General features: G+C 44.9%; 1 protein-coding gene across 1 annotated transcript in view; it reads left to right on the top strand.

Moving 5' to 3' along the window:
- Window positions 1–18,288: 18,288 nt before the first annotated feature.
- HSD17B4 (hydroxysteroid 17-beta dehydrogenase 4) overlaps window positions 18,289–19,900 on the top strand; it is a 64,083-nt gene continuing 62,471 nt past the window's right edge. Inside the window, exon 1 of the mRNA XM_061468698.1 lies at window positions 18,289–18,425. Within this exon, the coding sequence (XP_061324682.1) occupies window positions 18,368–18,425 (58 nt within the window). The 5' untranslated portion in view covers window positions 18,289–18,367. The remainder of the gene's footprint in view (window positions 18,426–19,900) is intronic.

Here is a 19,900-nt window from a genome sequence, read left to right as displayed (position 1 = left end):
TGCCAGCAAAGAAAGCATTGCAGCCCCTGACATATGGCTTCGGCATTACTTGTGATATTTTAAGAAAAAAACCCAAACTCTTTTTCATGTTTGTTTGGTCACTAGGCTCTGAATATTACCAGCAATATGACAGAGAAATGTGTATTCAAAATGTGACTTCATTTTATACAAGCCTCGAGCTGAGGGAGGAGAGTAAGGTACTACTGGACTGGAAGCTGATGTAAGGATACTACACCAGAATTTGCCAAGAAATACATTAGGTTGACATCTGAAGGAATATCATTTAAGATCCCTTCCCATGTTTAACTTAAACGAAAAATTCATTGTACTTGGGTCCTTCAAAGTCATCATCATGAAGAAAATCTTGCACATTGCAGAGTATAGTTTCTGATGTATTTGCTCCACCTATTCCTTTTCTTTTCACACCTCTTAAGAGACAGCTTCTAGAAACTGAAACAGTTTTCTTTATAAATCCTATTTCTAAATCGTATTCTCATTTTCCAAGATAGCATAGTTTAGAATGAATGGTAACAGTTACTGAATGGAGGACAGGACAGTATCTTGTTTAGAAGCAGGTATAATGTATACATTTGCTGCATAAACCACGAAAGATTTTCTTTAGCCATGACCCAGAATATTTTGACTGTGCAACTTCAAGTTTTCTCTGGGACAAAAATTGGTTAAGTGGCCTTTGTTACACTGTTAACAAACACCTACTTACATTTATATGAGCCAAACTGTCATCAAACTATGTGTATTTTCAGTAACAGAGTAACTTTACTCAGTTGCATTATCTGGCCATTTATGTTTTTTAAAAAGTGAAAATGGCTCATGGAGATTTGATTATAAACCTAAAAACTTTAAAACTGGGAGAAGCTATATTTACCTCACCATCTAGCTACATTCTTCTGAGATGCTGTAACAATAGTTCTTGTCTGGCATTCCTTTTCAATCCAAGAAGTGACTTCTGTAATGATCAAAGAAAGCAACTGTATTGGTCTTCCAAAGACCTACCTTTATAAGTAACATGACTCAAGCTGTATACTTTTGCAGTTAATTTATTTTTCCTGCAGCACACATAAATAGTGGCTTTTATTACAAAAAAATCAGAAATAAATTGATAGCATTTTTCTTTGTAACACACTTCTCGTATTAAAACACTGACTTGACATAGTCCAGAGTTTAAGAAAAGTCCAGTTTAATTATAGGTAGGATAATGCTGTTATTCTGTGCTGTAAAATTGAGGCAACACTGTGTTTTAATAAGGTAAAAATTAATAAGTTAAAAGTCCAATCATCATGGATTCATTTTAAAATAGGCTTTTTAATCTCAGTACCTTAAGTGTTTCATATTTGTAACGTTCTTTCAATGTTCAGTTAATATGTAGCATCTACTGCAATCAGAATGCATGTTGATGAAGTTGTGGAATAAAACTAGTGTTACAGCCCTCCAGATGAGTTGAAAAAATGGAAAGTCAGCCTTTGGATAGCTTTTGCAAGACACAGGCAACTGTGATACAAGCCATATAAAGAAAAAAAGAGGGAGGTTATCACAGCCACTTTGTGTGTGTCACTTTAGAAGAGATTCACTAGGACTTTTGGCTACCCCTTAATTATGTTTGTATTCATTTGTGTGTGTGCATAGACAAACAAAAAGACACAACTGGATAAGTTACAAGCATTATTGTCCTTACAATCTCTTGAGATTTACCTCCAGTTAGAAGGTAGGAGATTATCAAGAGACTGGAAGCTTTCGACAACTGGTGTGGTCTTCCTTGACATTTTTGGTTGTTTTTTATTTTATTATTTTATTTAGGAAAAAATCCAAATTACGTTTCTTCTAAAAAAAGATTCAACCCCAACCCATAAAGCAAATTCCTATAAAATAAAGGAGTGAGGAGATGGCCAATTGCTTTCTCACATCTCTTTGTGCAACGATTGCATTAGTCCAGTAAAGTAGAGATGTGATTTTGATGGCATTTGGCTTCAGTTGCTTCCAGCCCCTTGGTACAGCTGTAACACTTATAAAATAGCTACTTAAAGGTGAACTGGAATTTTGCATTTAACTCTTCAAGGGACTAGAACATGCTTGCTTTTATGGTCTAGCAAGTAGAAATCCACACTACTCATAAGTCCCTCACTGTCAAAGATGCCAGTGTTATGAGAGGGATAGATAAGTCGCACACTGCAATTTACGTGCCTTTTTTGCCCTTCCAAGCAGCAGAACTACTCTTCAGACAGGTCCACTCCTTACCATTTTAGTCCCCACGATAATACTATATTGAGTATGCACCCGAAGAGAACAGTAGATAGAATATGTTACCCACTTCACCTAATGGCGAAAAAACCCAACAAACCAAACAAACCTAAAACAGAGCTAAATACCAGTTTCCTTTTTTTTTTTTTTTAAATGTAATTTTAAACCTGAAAGAATAATCTACATCCTGATCTAGTTGCTAATACTGTTTAGGATATAATCTATACCCTCATCAGTATTAGTAAGCATAGTAAGCATTTAGCTGTGATTTCAGCTAAATGTGTTTTTGAGCCTTAAAAAAAAAATAGTGCTTTTGAATGCATTACAGAGGCTGTACTTCATCATGAACATGAAATGAAGATTGCCGTTTGCGTAAGCATTTGCAGAGAAACCTTACAACTGTTTTTCATTGAGATTTGGGCAAGGTCAGCCAACATTCATGGTTAAGTGGCAAACGCCTGTGCTCTGGATTAAACAACCATCAAAGGAGATTATAGCTGTCCAGAAAAGTTCTGTAATACCTTATTTTTATGTTTTGCACATAAATGAAAGTTCTTTTGTGAAACTTTCCTATCTTCAGAAAAAAAAAAAGCTACCCAATCCCACACTGTGGCTGTTACTCAGAAAGTTTAGACTAAATAATGTAGTTGTTATTTCCAATTTGTTAAAAAATCCCCACCCTTGCATTTGTTCTTATAGAGAAATTCTAAAAACCTGATCCATACTGAATTAGTAATCTATTTGTGCTGAAGTTTGCACAGTGCAGCTGAAATTATGTTGCAGCTTTGTCATTCTTATTGGTAGCTACCATGTGATTTATTTTCCCTGTACAAAAATAAAGCCTTCTTACAGGCTGTGCTTAAGAGCTCCCTCTGTTACAGCAATGCTTGATCTATATCACATATCAAGATTTCTTAATTTTTAAACCACAAATTGCTGTGTTTTCATTTCTTAGTACTCAGATTAATATTTACAGTGCTGTTTTCCAGTCTTAAAGCTGATATTTATGAGCAGGACATTCCTGAATCACTTTTTCTTGGAAGCTTGGGAAATACAGGAACTGACATATCTTTAATGATCTGTAAATTTCTACTTGCTATCACAAAACTAGTTTCTGGAGAAATATCCCTTACGGCATTTCTTTCTATTAGGGAGCGAAGTGAAAAGAAGCAGCTGACAGCTTTGGGATATCCCATAATTACACAGTATCAAGCAGAGAAGCAGACTATAATGATTAAGAATAATGGAATTTAGGAGGCACATTACTTGCCCAGCTTTCCCAAGCAACCGAAACCTGTTTGCTATTTGTTGTTCTCCCCTGTGGGAAAGTCTTGGTGTGGTAGGTGGATGACAAAGGTGGAGCTTCCTACAGTTACTGTGATTTAGATATGAATTATTTTTTACCATCACATTGTCATGGTTTAAACCCTAGCCAGACAGCTTGTTCACTCACTCCCAGTGAGTGGTGCCGGGCTGACAACAATCGAGGCCCCCCCCACCCTGGGGCTCTCCCCTTCCCCACTCCCGGAGGAACGGGGAGGAGGATCAAAAGAGTGCAACTCCCACGGGTTGAGACAAGAACAGTCCAGCAACCAATGTACAACACAAATCACCACCAACTACAACAATGATAAGGGAAAATAACAAGGGAAGAGAATACAATACCACCGGCCAAGAAACGAGTCCCACCTGGAAGCCCCTGTCCTTCCGGGTAACTCCCAGTTACCCCCCACCCTGAGCATGACGTGCTGTGGTATGGAATACCTCTTTGGCTAGCCCGGGTCAGGCGCCCCGTCTCTGCTTCCTCCCAGCTTCCCCTCCTCCCTGGCAGAGCATGAGCCTCACAGAGTCCTTGGTCAGGGTAAACATCACTTAGCAACAACCGAAAACATCGGCTTCACCAACACTGTTCCCAGGCTGGAAGTCAAAACACAGCACTGCACCAGCTACCACAAAGGAGAAACATGACTGCTACTGCTGAACCCAGGACATTATCCACCCCTTATTCCATACCATTCACGTCATGCTCAGATCCCACATTTTCAATACGCCATCGCTCTCCCACATATATACATCCATATACACACAGACCAAGAGAAAAAGATCATTTTCTTAGTGCATGGACCAATCCCTATAATGCTGCTGAGTCCATTCAGTCCATGATGTCAGGTTCTATCTCTTGTAACACTCTTTCAGGGCAGGAAAGGCTGTGTGCAGTATTGGATCGTTGCCTGCTGATGCTGGTCATTCCTTTACTGTGGAACTCATCCAGTTCTCTCAAAGTTCATTCTCTGTTGGGATGATGGTTGGAGGGAAGTCAGGGCTAGTCGCTGGTGACCTGGAGACATCTAGTTGATGAGCTATAAAAGTATTACACAGCAGGGAACAGCATACTATTAAGTTGACTGGCTGTTTTCCCCTAAAATCAAATCCCCTTGAGGTATACATCGGACTTCCCCATCTTCCTGCATTACCCACCAAGTATATCCAGGTCCCTGAGCAAAAGCAATCCCACGAGTGGGTTTGCCTTTACCTGAAGCAGGAATAACCCAGACTGTCTTCCCCAGCAAATTCTTCATATGCACCACAGGAACTTTGTCCCCCTCTACAATATGTAAAAGTTCTGACTGGGCTGGGCCAGCCCTGTTGAGAGATCCTCTGGTGTTGACCAACCAGGTGGCCTTTGGTAAATGTGTATCCCAATGCTTGAAAGTTCCCCCACCCATTGCTCTCAGTGTAGTTTTTAACAGCCCATTGTACCGTTCGATTTTCCAGAGGCTGGTGCATGGTAGGGGATGTGATATACCCACTCAATGCCATGCTCTTTGGCCCAAATATCTATCAGGTTAGTCCGGAAATGAGTCCCATTGTCTGACTCAATTCTCTCTGGGGTGCCGTGTCACCACAAAATCTGTTTCTCAAGGCCCAGGATGGTGTTCCGGGCAGTGGCATGGGGCACAGCGTATGTTTCCAGCCACCCGGTGGTTGCTTCCACCATGGTAAGCACATGGCGCTTGCCTTGGCGGGTTGGTGGCAGTGTGATATAGTCAATCTGCCAGGCCTCCCCATATTTATACTTCAACCATCGTCCTCCATACCAAAGAGGCTTTAACCGCTTGGCTTGTTTAATTGCAGCACATGTTTCACATTCATGAATAACCTGGGCAATAGTGTCCATTGTTAAGTCCACCCCTCGGTCACGAGCCCATCTATATGTTGCATCTCTGCCCTGATGGCCTGAAGTGTCATGGGCCCACCAGGACAAAAATAATTCACCTTTATGTTGCCAGTCTAAGTCCATCTGAGCCACTTCAATCTTAGCCGCTTTATCCACTTGTTGGTTGTTCTGGTGTTCCTCAGTGGCCCGACTCTTGGGTACATGGGCATCTACATGACGTACCTTCACCACCAGGTTCTGCACCCTGGCAGCAATATCTTTCCACAGTGCAGCAGCCCAGATGGGTTTACCTCTGTGGTGCCAGTTGCTCTGCTTCCCTTGCTGCAGCCACCCCCACAGGGCATTTGCCACCATCCATGAGTCAGTATAGAGGTAAAGTACTGGCCACTTTTCTCGTTCAGCAATGTCCAGGGCCAGCTGGATGGCTTTCACCTCAGCAAACTGACTGGATTCACCCTCTCCTTCAGCAGTTTCTGCAACTTGTCGTCCAGGACTCCATACAGCTGCCTTCCATCTCCGATGCTTTCCCACAGTACGGCAAGAGCCATCAGTAAACAAGGCATACTGCTTTTCACTTTCTGACAGTTTATTATATGGTGGGGCCTCTTCAGTGCGCATCACCTCCTCCTCTGGTGACATTCCGAAATCTTTGCCCTCTGGCCAGTCCATGATGACTTCTAGAATGCCTGGACGACTGAGATTTCCTATTCGAGTTCGTTGTGTAATTAGTGCAACCCATTTACTCCATGTAGCATCAGTTGCATGATGTGTAGAGGAGACCCTGCCTTTGAACATCCAGCCCAGCACGGGCAGCCGGGGTGCCAGGAGGAGCTGTGCTTCAGTGCCAATCACTTCCGAAGCAGCTCGAACCCCTTCATAGGCTGCCAGTATCTCTTTCTCAGTTGGGGTATAGCTGGCCTCAGATCCTTTGTATCCCCGACTCCAAAAGCCGAGGGGTCGACCTCGAGTCTCCCCTGGAGCTTTCTGCCAGAGGCTCCAGGTAGGACCGTTCTCCCCAGCTGCAGTGTACAGCACATTTTTTACATCTGGCCCGGTCCGCACTGGTCCAAGGGCTACTGCATGAACTATCTCGCGTTTAATTTGCTCAAAGGCTTGTTGCTGCTCAGGGCCCCATTTAAAATCATTCTTCTTCCGGGTCACATGATAGAGAGGGCTTACAATCGAACTGTAATTTGGGATGTGCATTCTCCAGAGCCCCACTGCACCCAAGAAAGCTTGCGTTCCTTTCTTATTAGTTGGTGGAGACATTGCTGTTATCTTGTTGATCACATCTGTGGGGATCTGTCTACGTCCATCTTGCCATTTTATTCCCAAAAGTTGAATCTCCTGTGCAGGTCCCTTGACCTTACTCGGTTTTATGGCGAAACCGGCTTTCAGCAGGATTTGGATTATTTTCCTCCCTTTCTCAAAGACTTCTTCTGCTGTATCGCCCCACACAATAATGTCATCAATGTATTGCAGGTGTTCTGGAGCTTGCCCCTGTTCCAGTGCAGTCTGGATCAGTCCATGGCAAATGGTAGGGCTGTGTTTCCACCCCTGGGGCAGTCGGTTCCAAGTGAACTGGACAGCCCTCCAAGTAAAAGCAAACTGTGGCCTGCACTCTGCTGCCAAAGGAATGGAGAAAAATGCATTGGCAATATCAATCGTGGCATACCACTTGGCTGCCTTTGACTCCAGTTCATACTGAAGTTCTAGCATGTCCGGTACGGCAGCACGCAATGGTGGTGTGACTTCATTCAGGCCACCATAATCTACTGTTAGTCTCCATTCTTCGTTAGACTTTCGCACTGGCCATATGGGGCTATTAAAGGGCGAGCGGGTCCTGCTGATCACTCCCTGACTCTCCAGTCTACGGATCAGCTGATGGATGGGAATCAGGGAGTCTCGGTTGGTGCGATCTTGCTGCCGGTGCACTGTTGTGGTCGCAATTGGCACTTGTTGTTCTTCAACTTTCAGCAACCCCACAGCAGAGGGATCTTCTGAGAGACCAGGCAAGGTGGACAGCTGCTCAATTTCCTCAGTCTCCAAAGCAGCAATACCAAAAGCCCACCGGTACCCTTTTGGGTCTTTGAAGTACCCTCTCTTGAGGTAGTCTATGCCGAGGATGCATGGAGCCTCTGGACCAGTCACAATAGGGTGCTTTTGCCATTCCCTCCCAGTCAGGCTGATTTCAGCCTCCAGCACAGTCAACTCTTGGGATCCTCCTGTCACTCCAGAAATATAGATGGGTTCCAGCCCTTGACAGCTTGATGGCATCAGGGTACACTGTGCACCGGTATCTACTAGAGCCTGATACTTCTGTGGGACTGATGTGCCAGGCCATCTGATCCACACAGTCCAGTAAATCCGATTGTCCCCTACCTCCACCTGGCTGGAGGCAGGGCCCCTCTAATGGTCATCACAGCATCGGACACTAAAGTCATGGTAAAAGGGATTATTCTTCGTTATCACAGGAGCTGGAGTAAAATCAGCTCTTCCACTCCATCTGGGAAACTGCTCACCAGAGACTGAAGCCGTAGCTCTCATGGGACGATCAGTCTTGGCCCTTGCTCCCCTCTTCAGTTCACTCACCCGTTCCTCCAAAGCTGAAGTAGGTTTTCCATCCCACTTTGTCATGTCTTCTCCGTGATCCCACAGGTAAAACCATAGGGTACCCCATGGCGTATACCTCCTGTATCTCCTCTCTCGAACAATAGGATGCCTATTGTTAATAGCTGAGACGTGTGTTGGTACACGTGAGGAGCTGGATAAATCAAATCGATCTTCCCTCAATTGTTTGAGGTCCTGGGACAGTTTTTCCACAGCTGAGATGATGGAAGGGGTGAGATTGTCTTCGAACTCTTGGAGTATGAACCATTTCATCCACTGTTAGTGGTACTATGTCATTCCAGGTTACTGTTGCCAATGAATGGGCGTATGATGACAGTGCATTCCGTGTAAGTTTTCGCCACATGGGTCGTGTACATTCAACTTCATCTGGATCTATGGGTGTATCCCCGTTATTCGGCTTGATGTGATAGATCATCTCTACGATGGCCGATTCCCTCAGAGACTGGATGCCTTTGTCTATAGTAGTCCACTTGGCCAAAAGACTCAACATCGTCCTTGTATGGAAACCTTTCTTTCACAGCTGCCAAGAGCCGCCTCCAAAGACTGAGAGACTTTTTCTCTCTTGCAATTGCTTTGTCAATTCCCCCTTCTCTAGCAAGTGATCCCAGCTGCTTGGCTTCTGTACCTTCTAGTTCATGACCATCGGCCCCATTGTCCCAGCATCGGAGTAACCAAGTGATGATGTGCTCCCCTGGTTGATGGGTAAAATCTTTTTGCATATTCCGCAGCTTGGTTGAGGTCTGAGGTCGAGAAGTTACCTCTTCTTCTTCGTCATGTGATGATGACTCCTGATCAGATTCTGGACCGGGTGGTGAATTCATTGTTTCTTCATCTCGCTTTACCCTTCTTGCCTCTTTTTTGCTTGTTCTCTTGCGTACAGGGACAACCGATAATGGTACGAGTTGGTCCTCTGGTTTGGCTGCAGTGATTATCACTGTGGTTTGAGTAGCGACTGTACTTGTTGCTGGGGGTGGTGAAGCTGCTGTGCCTGGAGCTGGAGTAGCTGCGCTGACTGTTGCTTTGCCCTCAGATCCACCGACATTCTTTTCCTTTTGAAGGTGCTGGATAGTGTTGAACAAGGCCCTGTAAGCATAGGCCAAGCCCCAGCACGTTGCCATGATTTGTCCGTCTCTGGTATGGCCAGAATGACCACACACCTCATTTAAGTCTTTTACTAATTCTTCTGGATTTTGCAGTTGTTCAGTAGTGAAATTCCAAAGTACTGGAGGGGCCCCACTGACCTAGATACTTGCCCATACTATCCCACACACCCTGCCACTCATGGCTGTCCAGCCTTAGGGAAAATCTCTCGGTCCTCCTACATCGTCGTTTGACGCCAGACAAGACCCAAACCTGACTCTGCTTAACTCTTGAAATCAGTTGTGGGCAAAACACACTCTGTATGTGTGCTAGCATGGTGATTCCCATCACGATCAGCAAACAAGTCTCAACAGCATTAAAAGGCCGTTCAAAAACTTCAAAACTCTCAAATGTAAATGGTCTGGGGGGAGGACTGAGAGGGTAAAAGGATGTCTCCTTCACAGGTTGAGCACCTGAGAAGGAGAAAAAAGATGTGTAATTGCTAAGCACCTCCATCATATACCTCCCAAAGTATAAAGGTGGTGACCACACTGGGAACATAACCCAGATCAGTTTCATGATCAATGATTCTATTGTATTACAAGTCATTACCATAAAGTACAGTGAGACAAAAACCTTAGCCTAAGCCGCACACTTGAAAAACACTAATACAGCAAATACCGGATGGAAGTAAGATATGATATACTGAAACTGTGAGATCAAGAGGAACGACCTTGAGAGCCAGTAAATCAGCATTGTGACAAGTGACTATTAATCCAGTCAGATCTGTCGTTATCTCAACCCCTCGTGCCCCACGCTGGGCGCCAAAAAGAACTGTCATGGTTTAAACCCAGCCAGACAGCTTGCTCACTCCCAGTGAGTGGTGCTGGGCTGGAAGCAGTCGAGGCCTGTGTCACCTGCCCCCCTTTTCTTGGATGGGGATGGCAGTGCAACAGTTCTATGCCATTATGAAATACAGTTGAAAAATTATTTGGCTTTCTTGAGCAGAATTTAGTCTCCTTTTACTCGAGGAATCTGTTTCAGTAGCCGGGCTTGGCTTCAGTCCTGTGAAGAAAGTCCCTTGGCTGTTGATAGATTATCGTTAATTAAGGGTTCCTGTGACATGAAAGGCCAGCCTTTCCCCATTCCTGAAGTGCTCAGCTGATGCTTTCAGGTTACTTCACTGACTGGACTTGAGATACTGTGGGATTTGTTCTTTATTTATTTGGAATTTGGTCTCTTTTTGTGGAGAGTCAAGACTTACAATTGTGTATCATCTGCTGGGCTTGCTAAGAGATTGCAGAAATAAAAAGAGACTGAGGCAGTGCTTTAAGCAGGGGTGCGGGGAGTGCGACCTGGGACATGACATGAGATCAGCTGTTACTCTAAAGAAAGTTGGTTCTGTATCTCAAGGATCTTGATAACTCAGCAACAGAAAAATTATCTCACCCTTGCAACTAAAGTGACTCTTTGCCCAAATGAAAAGCTGTCTCAGTTACAGGCTGCCTAATTTGATTTCAATGGTATGGACACTCCCAAAGGTGTTTTTGATGTGCCATCATACGAGAAACTATTAGGGAAACAAGCAAAGTTCAGCACTTTTCTGGGAGAAAGGGCTGTGATCAAACAAAGATCTCATTAAGTTTGCTTTGCCATCCTCACTATGATAAGGTCTACTGCCTACTGTAAGCATAGGCATTTGACTTTAAGACAATATATTTAAGATCACAGTTCCAGTATCCTATGACACTGCAATCTACAGTTTACTCCAAAGCTAGAACTGAGAAGATCAGTTTGACAATATGGAAACAGGGAAGGAGGCCCTGTACAAAACAGTATTGATGAAAACTAGTTTTTGGTACTGTTTCAGGATGGAAAAATCTTGACTGGGGAATTCAGACTTCCCACCTGATTAGCAAAGCAAACGCTGAAGATGAGTACAACCTCCTACAGGAAAAAGTGTCTGTCTTGTTACTTAGTTAAGTAGCTGTTCTCCGTCTTGCTTCTCAGTTAGTGTGATATTCCATAATGCATGTATTCTTGAATAAAATTGCTCTTTACTGCAGGCTGGGGAGGAATTCTTGCCACAGTCTGTCTGAACCTGTGGTGTTTGCCTTGTTTTTGCTTTTTTGGGGTGGTTGGAATGGAATCTGGCAAAGTGGGTATTTCTGAGAGACACAACTAGAAGTCTGCTCTCTATTTGGGGTAATTAATGTGTGCTGTTGTGCAGAGAAAGCTGCTGTAACATCACGATTCAGCACTATAGAATGCCATTGGTGGCAGCTTGAGGGAAGAAGCCATTTTAGGAGGCACAATTTAAGAGTAGCTTATCTACCTTTTGTGCATGGTTTCTGTTTATTAAAGGAGCCACCTACATTTATTGTATAAGCAGAACCTCTTTGAATTTTTGATTGTTTGAAAGCTTAATATGGCTGTTAACTCAGAAAGCAACTGCATTGAATCAGTTTTCTCAGGAGATATTTCAAGTCTTCCATCTATTAATTAAAGATTCAGCTCATCTGCAAAATCTATTTACTCATAACTTGGTAGTAGTGCCAATATGCATCTGATTTCCACAGACTGTGACATATGGTTATTTGTTAGTCTTTTTACTTCTTATGTTAGTCCATGTGGGTTTTATTCTTTTTTGATAAAATGGAGTGGTTGTATTATAGGAGCAACACCATAACCCTTTGCTGGCACCTCCCTAACATCTCTCCACAGGACATATTTTCAAAGCTGTAGATGCGCACAAGCAACTAGTTTCTGCTTAATGAATTTGTTCTACTAACATGTTACTACATACCAGCTCAGCAGTCTACCAAGCCCTGACTGACCCAGGGCTTCAGCCTCCCTTAAACTCTACGTCTCTGATGGAATCAAATGGCGAGCTTCCATTGTGCTCTGCTTGTGCCCCCAGCATGGATTTTCTACTTAATTGAGTGTTATGTGCTACAAATGCCAAAATTAACGTTTCTTGCCACAACAGGGACATGAGACCTCCTGTGATGTGGGTAGTTGACAAGAGCTATAAAAATGTTTGCATTTACACTTGCAGTTGGTTCACAAGAAGATATTCACTGTTAACTGTACAGTGGGCTGCTCCTCAACGTCACATCAGGAAAGCTGCTTTTCAAGTTCTGAGGGTGACAGTGGATTCACTGGCAAGAAAAACCCCACTTACTAACTGTTGTAGGCTCACAGAAAAACAAAAGAACACAAGGGAATGTGAACTGGAAGGTAAGTAATACTATTTGCTGTTCCTTCAGATGAAAGAAATCAGTATAAACACTATATGCTACCTAGAAGAATTCCTCAGCCAGGGTTTCTACCACATAAATTGTATACCTAATCAAATTATGTAGAGTTCTTTAACTACTTTACTAAGGGAGTAACTAGTAGAGTGTGGTGGGCCATACAATTGGTTTATATGCAATGAACATTTGTGACCAGCTCAGGGCCAAGACGTTTCAGTGAACTCTCTGCACTGGCAGACAGAGTGTGCCTGCAGAGAGAGAGGGAAAACTGGGACGATGACCTGGCTGCAAAGGAGGCCTCTTTCGTCATGGCAGAAAACACCTACCTTCAAAACCCTCCCCAGCACTAAGTCTGTGGGGAGATACCATCTGTTGCAGGCCATGAAGTATTCAGTGAATTGCATCACAGTTTTTAATATGGATTCAGTATCTAGCTGTTGGTCATGGAAAAAACCATCCGCTTGCCCTCTTCACTTGCATTTGTAGAGAAATCTTTGTTCCAAGTGAACAGGCCTCTACAAATCTCCATGAGCAAAACCATTTAGAAAGCAAAGAAACCACTTGAAAATAAACCTTATGATCCAAACATCTTACAGTGATATTAAAAACTGGAGGGTAAAGCAAATCAGTCAATTCTTTTATCCGCTGCTGGCAAAAGTTTCAAAGGTGCTCACCATCTACTACAGCAGATGGCAGAAACCACTTTAAATGGGATTAAGACTCCTATAGTATCCACACCACCTGCAGCCTCAAGTTTACAAGAGAAAATCCCCTCCCAAACAAACACTTATCTAGTCTGTCAATTGAAAGAATGCCTTTAGAACATACAACTAATTTGTCCAGTGCACAACATGAAAATACACTGTTTATAAAAGAACTGGCGTAGGCATTGAAGTGTAACAGAAAAAAAAAGCATTATCATACTCAGTACTCAGTACTGCTTTGGGTTTTTGGTGTATTTTTTCTGGTGTAAGAAGCCTGCTGAACAGGAAGGGTTAATAATAAATAGCTGTTAGTTCACACCTAGTCTCTCACTAAGAAACAAAATAAAGTATATTTGGTCTTCCTTTTTGACTCATTTATTTATCAGTTTCAACCACTTTAAACCCTGTTTGGCTCAGTTTGGAATCTGGACGTGCTACTGTTAATCTTCCACAATGGCTCACTCATTCAAAACTCAGTTTGGCACCTGCTATGGATTTGTGGCTTGACACCTACTCCAAGTTTCCGCCTAATGTCACCCCCCTTTGGTTAAGTGACACTGTTTTGCCCTCATACCTTGTTTCAGACTGATGCAAATATTTTCTGATAACTGTATAACTTTTGGAACAAATCACTTCAAACTGTTAATGAAACCCATCAAACCCCTTTCCATTCTGAGTGGTTCTTTGTATTTTGGATCTTTTTAATACAGACAGGTTTCAGTTTAAAAAACATAAAAGCGGTATACTTTCACTCCAGTGCACTTCCTGTTGTGTTTTCAGAGGGGTAGGAGGGAGGGAGGAAAATCTGTTTGAGAAAACTCTGGTTTTATTTATTGTTTTGAAGTGTGAGCTTTTTGCTGATTCTAATCCCAGTTTATGCACCAAAATGTGTGTCGTGGGTTCAGCAGTAGCAGTCATGTTTCTCCTTCTTGGTAGCTGGTGCAGTGCAGTGTTTTGACTTTCAGCTTGGGAACAGAGCTGATAGCGATGTTTTGGTTTGGCCAAGGACTTTGTGAGCCTCATGCTCTGCCAGGGAGGAGGGGAAGCCAGGAGGAAGCAGAGACAGGACACCTGACCCAAGCTAGCCAAAGAGGTATTCCATACCACAGCATGTCATGCCCAGGATGTAACAGGGAGCTAGCCGGAAAGGGCTGGGAGTCTGCAGGGTTGGAGGAGGTATGGGTCGGTGCTTGGTCGGGGCTGGGGGGCGAGTTATCGGTTGGCTGGTGGTGAGGTGATGTATTCTCTTCCCTTGCTATTTCCTTTATCATTGTTATTATTGGTGGTAGCAGTAGTGATTTGTGTTATACCTTAGTTACTAAACTGTTCTTATCTCAACCCGTGGGAGTTGCATTCTTTTCGATTCTCCTCTCCATCCCTCTGGGAGTAGGGGGAGGGAAAGAAGGGGGGAAGTGAGTGAACAAGTTACCTGACTGGGTTTAAACCACAACAATGTGGAAGCTGTAAAAGGCTTGTTAACAAGGCCTGTTTGTTAGCTACCTAAAGTACAAATTACGCTACAGAAGTACCTCAGGGCCTGACCTTACTTGAGGCATGTAGAGTTCTTTCCTTGAATTGACCATCATCTAAAAAATTCCAACCCAAAACCAGGACACAGAAGACTATGGAACCTGACAGGCGAGAGCTGAAATGGCCAGTTCAAGATGATGTAAGAGGCCGGAACCAGCACTGAAAATGAAACAAGTTCTCCTAGGACTCCTTTATAGCCATGCACTCAGGATTATGCTGCTTTAGATAGATACAATTATATAAAGGATCATGAAAATCTGTTTGGTAGTGTAGGGTTGACCACATTAGTTCCTGTGAGTATTTCCACTCAAAACTAGATATTTATAGGAGTGTATGCACAGCTGACTGAGCTAACAAATTACCCTAACAAATTACATCCGAATTTACTGCACAGTACAGAAGCAAGACCCTAACACCTCTAACAAATGCATGGGAACAAATAAGGGTACGTAGTCCTCAGCAGACAGCACCATGGCTACACACTGCATCCATACAATGCTCTCTTCTGTGCACTGTACCTTTTGAGGTACACCATGTGCCAGGGTGGTGCTGGGGGGGCCAGCCAGGCTGCTCTCACAGCTGCCAGCACTGCTCTCGTCCTGCAGACCTCCCTGTCTTCTCCTGGGCAGAAGCCCTAGCTCACAGCATAGCAACAACAAAGAAAATACTGAGTGTGGAGGCTGAACAGACACTTCCTCAGGAACATCAATCGCAACTGACTCACAGCCCTGCACTCCCGGGAAAGAGCTTCCTCCTACTACAGAACACTGGGTACAGACGAACCATAATCACTTCTCTCTGCAACGCACAGCCAACTGCAGTGACTCGCTGTTGGGAAATTTGCTCTTGTGCTGAGTTGCATTCAAATGAAATAGGCAAACTTTGAAAGTGTAATTAGTTGTGAAGGTAATTTGTGCCAATTAATAGAATGCTAGAATAACACACGCTTCCAGTGCAAGGGATTGCTTCTGCATGCATTAAACATTATCTATCATACTTCTTTTTTTCACTAATTATCTGCCCTGTGTTCTCTTACCTGACTGCAGAACATTTTTTTGTCATTTCCAGTGCATACACATAACATGCCTATACAGTCAGAAGAAATGCTACCCCAACAGTGAATCTATTGGCTGAGTAAAACCAGCGTGTACTAAAAGCAGTGTCCCTTTGACTTGACTTGGATAAGCTTTTTTCATGTTTGTCGTATTTCTTGTGGTGTGTTGTCAGTTTTATTATAGCACAGTACTCCCTCTAGTGTCCAAACTGTCCATTGCAATTACAGGGTTCAATGCCGTTTATCTGTTAAAAAATAACTGCATGTAATAAAATCACAGCCAATACATCTCTGTTCCTAATTATAGAATAGTTAGGGTCGGAAAGGACCTTAAGATAATCTAGTTCCAACCCCCCTGTCACGGGCAGGGACACCTCACACTAAACTATGTCACCCAAGGCTCTGTCAAACCTGGCCTTGAATGCTTAAGAGTGATGGAGCATTCACAACTTCCTTGGGCAACCCATTCCAGTGCCTCACCACCCTCACAATAAAAAAGTTCTTCCTTATATCTAACCTGAACTTACCCTGTTTAAGTTTTAACCCATTACCCCTTGTCCTACTACTACAGTCCCTAATGAAGAGTCCCTCCCCAGCATCCTTATAGGCCCCCTTCAGAAACTAGAAGGCTGCTATGAGGTCTCCACGCAGCCTTCTCTTCTCCAGGCTGAACATCCCAACTTTCTCAGCCTGTCTTCATACAGGAGGTGCTCCAGTCCCCTGATCATCCTTGCGGCCCTCCTCTTGACTTGTTCCAACAGTTCCATGTCCTTTTTATGTTGAAGAAACCAGAACCGTACACAATACTCCAGGTGAGGTCTCATGAGAGCAGAGGGGCAGGATCACCTCCTTTGACCTGCTGGTCATGCTCCTTTTGATGCAGCCCAGTATAGGGTTGGCTTTCTGGGCTGTGAGCGCACACTGCTGACTCGTGTTCTGTTTCTCATGTTACAGACCAGTTGAGGTCATAAATGCCAATTTCTCCCAATTTGCAAGTCTCTAAATAGGCAATGCTTGGGTAACTATCAGCTCTTTTAGTATAGACAGTAAAGCACTACCAGCCATGAAAATAATCTGCAGCAAACCTGTATTTTCTTTCTACTAGCTCCAGAAATAATCCAGACTGTATGAACTGTACAAGAAAGGTTAGTCGTAAATTAAATTTCAGCTGTACAGAAGGAGTATATAGATGATTTCCCCCAGCAAAATAAGCTACTCAGCTGCTTAGAGTTTTGGGCATACCTTACAGTTACATTGTAAATGACATTGTCTCACATCACACCATGCTTATTATAATACAATGAATAGGCATGTTCATTCCTACTTAACCCACCAGGTGGTTCCACAAAATACATCATCTCTGCTAAATTTTTTCTTCCTGTACTGTACCCCTGCTCCACTCTGGTGTCACTACTAGCCACATTTCCTCACTAACTGCTCCAGAATGGGTCCCTTCTATGGGATGCAGCCCTTCAGGAAGAGGCTGCTCCAGCATGAGTCCGTGCAGAGTCACAAGTCCTGCAGCAAACTTGCTCCAGCATGGGCTCCACTCTCTATGGCTTCACAGCTCCAGCATGGGCTGCCCTTGGGGTCACAGCCTCTTTTGGGCATCCCCCTGCTCCAGTGTGGACCTCCATGGACTGCAGGGGGATATCTGCTCCACTGTGGACCCCAATGGGGTGCAGGGGCACAGTCTGTCTCACTACGGTCTGCACTACAGGCTGCAGGGGAACCTCTGGAGCACCTTCTCCCATCCTTCATTGACCTTGGTGTCTGCTGGGCTGCTGCTCTCACAGATTTCTCACTTTTGGCTCCCACAGCTGCTGCACAGGAGTTTTACCCTTTCTTCTCACAGAGGCCCTACCACCTTGGCTGTGGGGCTCAGCTGTGCCCTGTGGTGGGTGGTTGCATTTGGTGCAGGGCAACTCCTGCAGCCTCCTGCCAGCCCCTGGGCACCTGCACCAGCAGTGCCTTCAACACAGGCAAAATCTGCATGGGAAAAAAAGGTAGCATATTTCACATGAATTGTTCCATCTAATGAACTCCCACAACCAGGGAAGCAACAGCTGGAAGCAGTGAGTTGTACTGGGAAATAGTAAAGGAAAAAACCTACCATAACATAAACCATAAGATTACTATGAAGGCCAGGTTGGAGAGTCTTGGGTGACATGGTCCAGTGTGAGGTGTCCCTGCCCATGGCAGGGAGGTTGTAAATAGATGATCTTAAGGTCCTTTCCAACTGTAACTACTCTGTGATTCTATGAAGAAAATAAAGATGAGCTTCAAATGGAGGGGTGATGCCTACACTCAGGCAGCCTCACCTTGAAACCCACCCAACCCAGCTGCAGCACCTTCAGACACCCGTGAAGACGTGCCCGCGGTAAGTCAGGACAGACGAGCTCAGTATTCAAGCCCTGTATTTCACAAGCGGCTCTGTAAAAGTGTGCAAATGGGATGTCCCCTCCCCGGGACAGGCACCTCCCGCCACCCAGAGCCGCGTTTCCCTTTCGCTCTCTCCCCTTAGCCCGGACTACGTTTCCCAGAGGGCGGCGGCGCATGTGCGGAGAGGCTCCTCCTCGCCTCTGCCTCTCGGCCCTGCCCTGTCCTGCCCAGCTGTGTCCTGACAGCAAGGTTGAGCTGCCGCGGAGTATAGACTGTCGCGGGGCAGGGGAGAGTCATGGCGGCGGGTTTGAGGTTTGACGGGCGGGTGGTCCTGGTGACCGGCGCCGGAGGAGGTGAGGAGCGCCGTCCCTTTCTGTCCTAGGGCGCGGCGCGGTGCGGTGTGGCGGGCAGCGGCAGAGTCCGTGGTGGGGCTTCCGGTGGGAGGCGGGGGGTGTGGACAGGCTCCCGTATGCCCGGCGATGGCCGCCGGGGCCGTCTGTGAGGGCCTCACTTTCCAACCAGGGGTGTTTTCCTTGGGAAGGCAGAGGCGTGTCGGCCGGAGAGGGGCGCGCTGCAAGGCAGCCGGGCCTGTGGCGGCCCGGCCAGGTGTCGGCCGTCGCTGCGGCGGTGCCAAGGCTGTACAGGGGTTACCGTCTAACTTGCTTTGAGCTGTTACAGCTCAATATGAGCTCCGTACTGCCGAAAATGAGCTTGCCAGCACTGTCGCTGTGCGTTTTCTCTGTTTAAATGCACGGTAGAAGTCACACCACTTGCAGTAGTGGATGTCACGCCGCACATACTGTTTTGATATCCTAATTCCTTCCAGTTTCGCCTTGGACACAGTGACTGACGCTTGCAACCTGGGGGGTCTGACGCAGTGCTGTTCCAGGACGGGTTTCACCTGTGCCAGTGCACAAAGCAGCCTCCAGCCTGCCGCTGCCTTCCCAGCCATCTCCGGGGGGGGGGGGGGGGGGCTTCTGGAGGCACAGGGGAGCAGGCAGCAGAGAGGACAAGGGATAGGGAGAGGTTTCATTCAGCAGGAGGGCTGGGCTGGGTTGTTGGTGGGCTGTGGGCCTGGCCTCTCCCGGAACAGGGAAGGTGTTTCTGCAGTGGAATGCTTAGTTTTGCCAGGAAATGTGTTTGTATTTGTTGTGGTGTGCCTTTTGTTTTTTCATTATTTTTTTCGCCTCATATTTTGTTTGATTGTATTTATTTTTCCACTTTTACTTTGAATGCATGCTTTGACCTTTGGCTACTCTGGTACTTCCAGCAATGATAGGAGCTGAGTGTGGCCAAGAGTGTGGCAAAATTTGTTGTTGTGATAAGCTGCTAAAGGAGCTTGTTCTGCCATTCTTTAGGAAGGTTCTTTCTTCCCACAGTGAAGTTTTGCTCTATTTTTGTGGAGCTGCCTATAGAGAAGTCGCTTTGGAGGCCTAGATTATGTGATGTCTTGCAGAGAAGGACCATGAATATGAGATTGTGTGACTCGGGTCACCTGCAGCTGACAAACCAGAAAATGATTGAGGCCAGATCTTTGCATGTTGATTTTCAGCTTTTACCAGCCCTATGAGTTATGTGCTTTTCTATGGAACAAGTCTCACTGAAGAACAGATTAGTACGTTAGGTATTAGCAAAACAAAGACATTGTCAACACTTTTTTTTTTTTTAATTGGATGCTAGTGAGCAGCTCAGAGTTGGAATTTATCTGAAACATCTTGATCACTAGTGTGTTTCAAAGTGAGGCCCTTTTTCACATAAACAAGCATCTAAAAATGCGTGTTTCTTTTCCGTTTGGGCAAATCCCCTGTGAAGTATTGCAGCCTGTCAT

The sequence above is a fragment of the Pezoporus flaviventris genome, unplaced genomic scaffold, assembly GCF_033815535.1.
Source record: "Pezoporus flaviventris isolate CSIRO_AGI_PZ_B2104156 unplaced genomic scaffold, CSIRO_AGI_Pfla_v1 ptg000050l, whole genome shotgun sequence".
NCBI lineage: Eukaryota > Metazoa > Chordata > Aves > Psittaciformes > Psittacidae > Pezoporus > Pezoporus flaviventris.
This window is presented reverse-complemented; position numbering and strand designations above follow the sequence as displayed.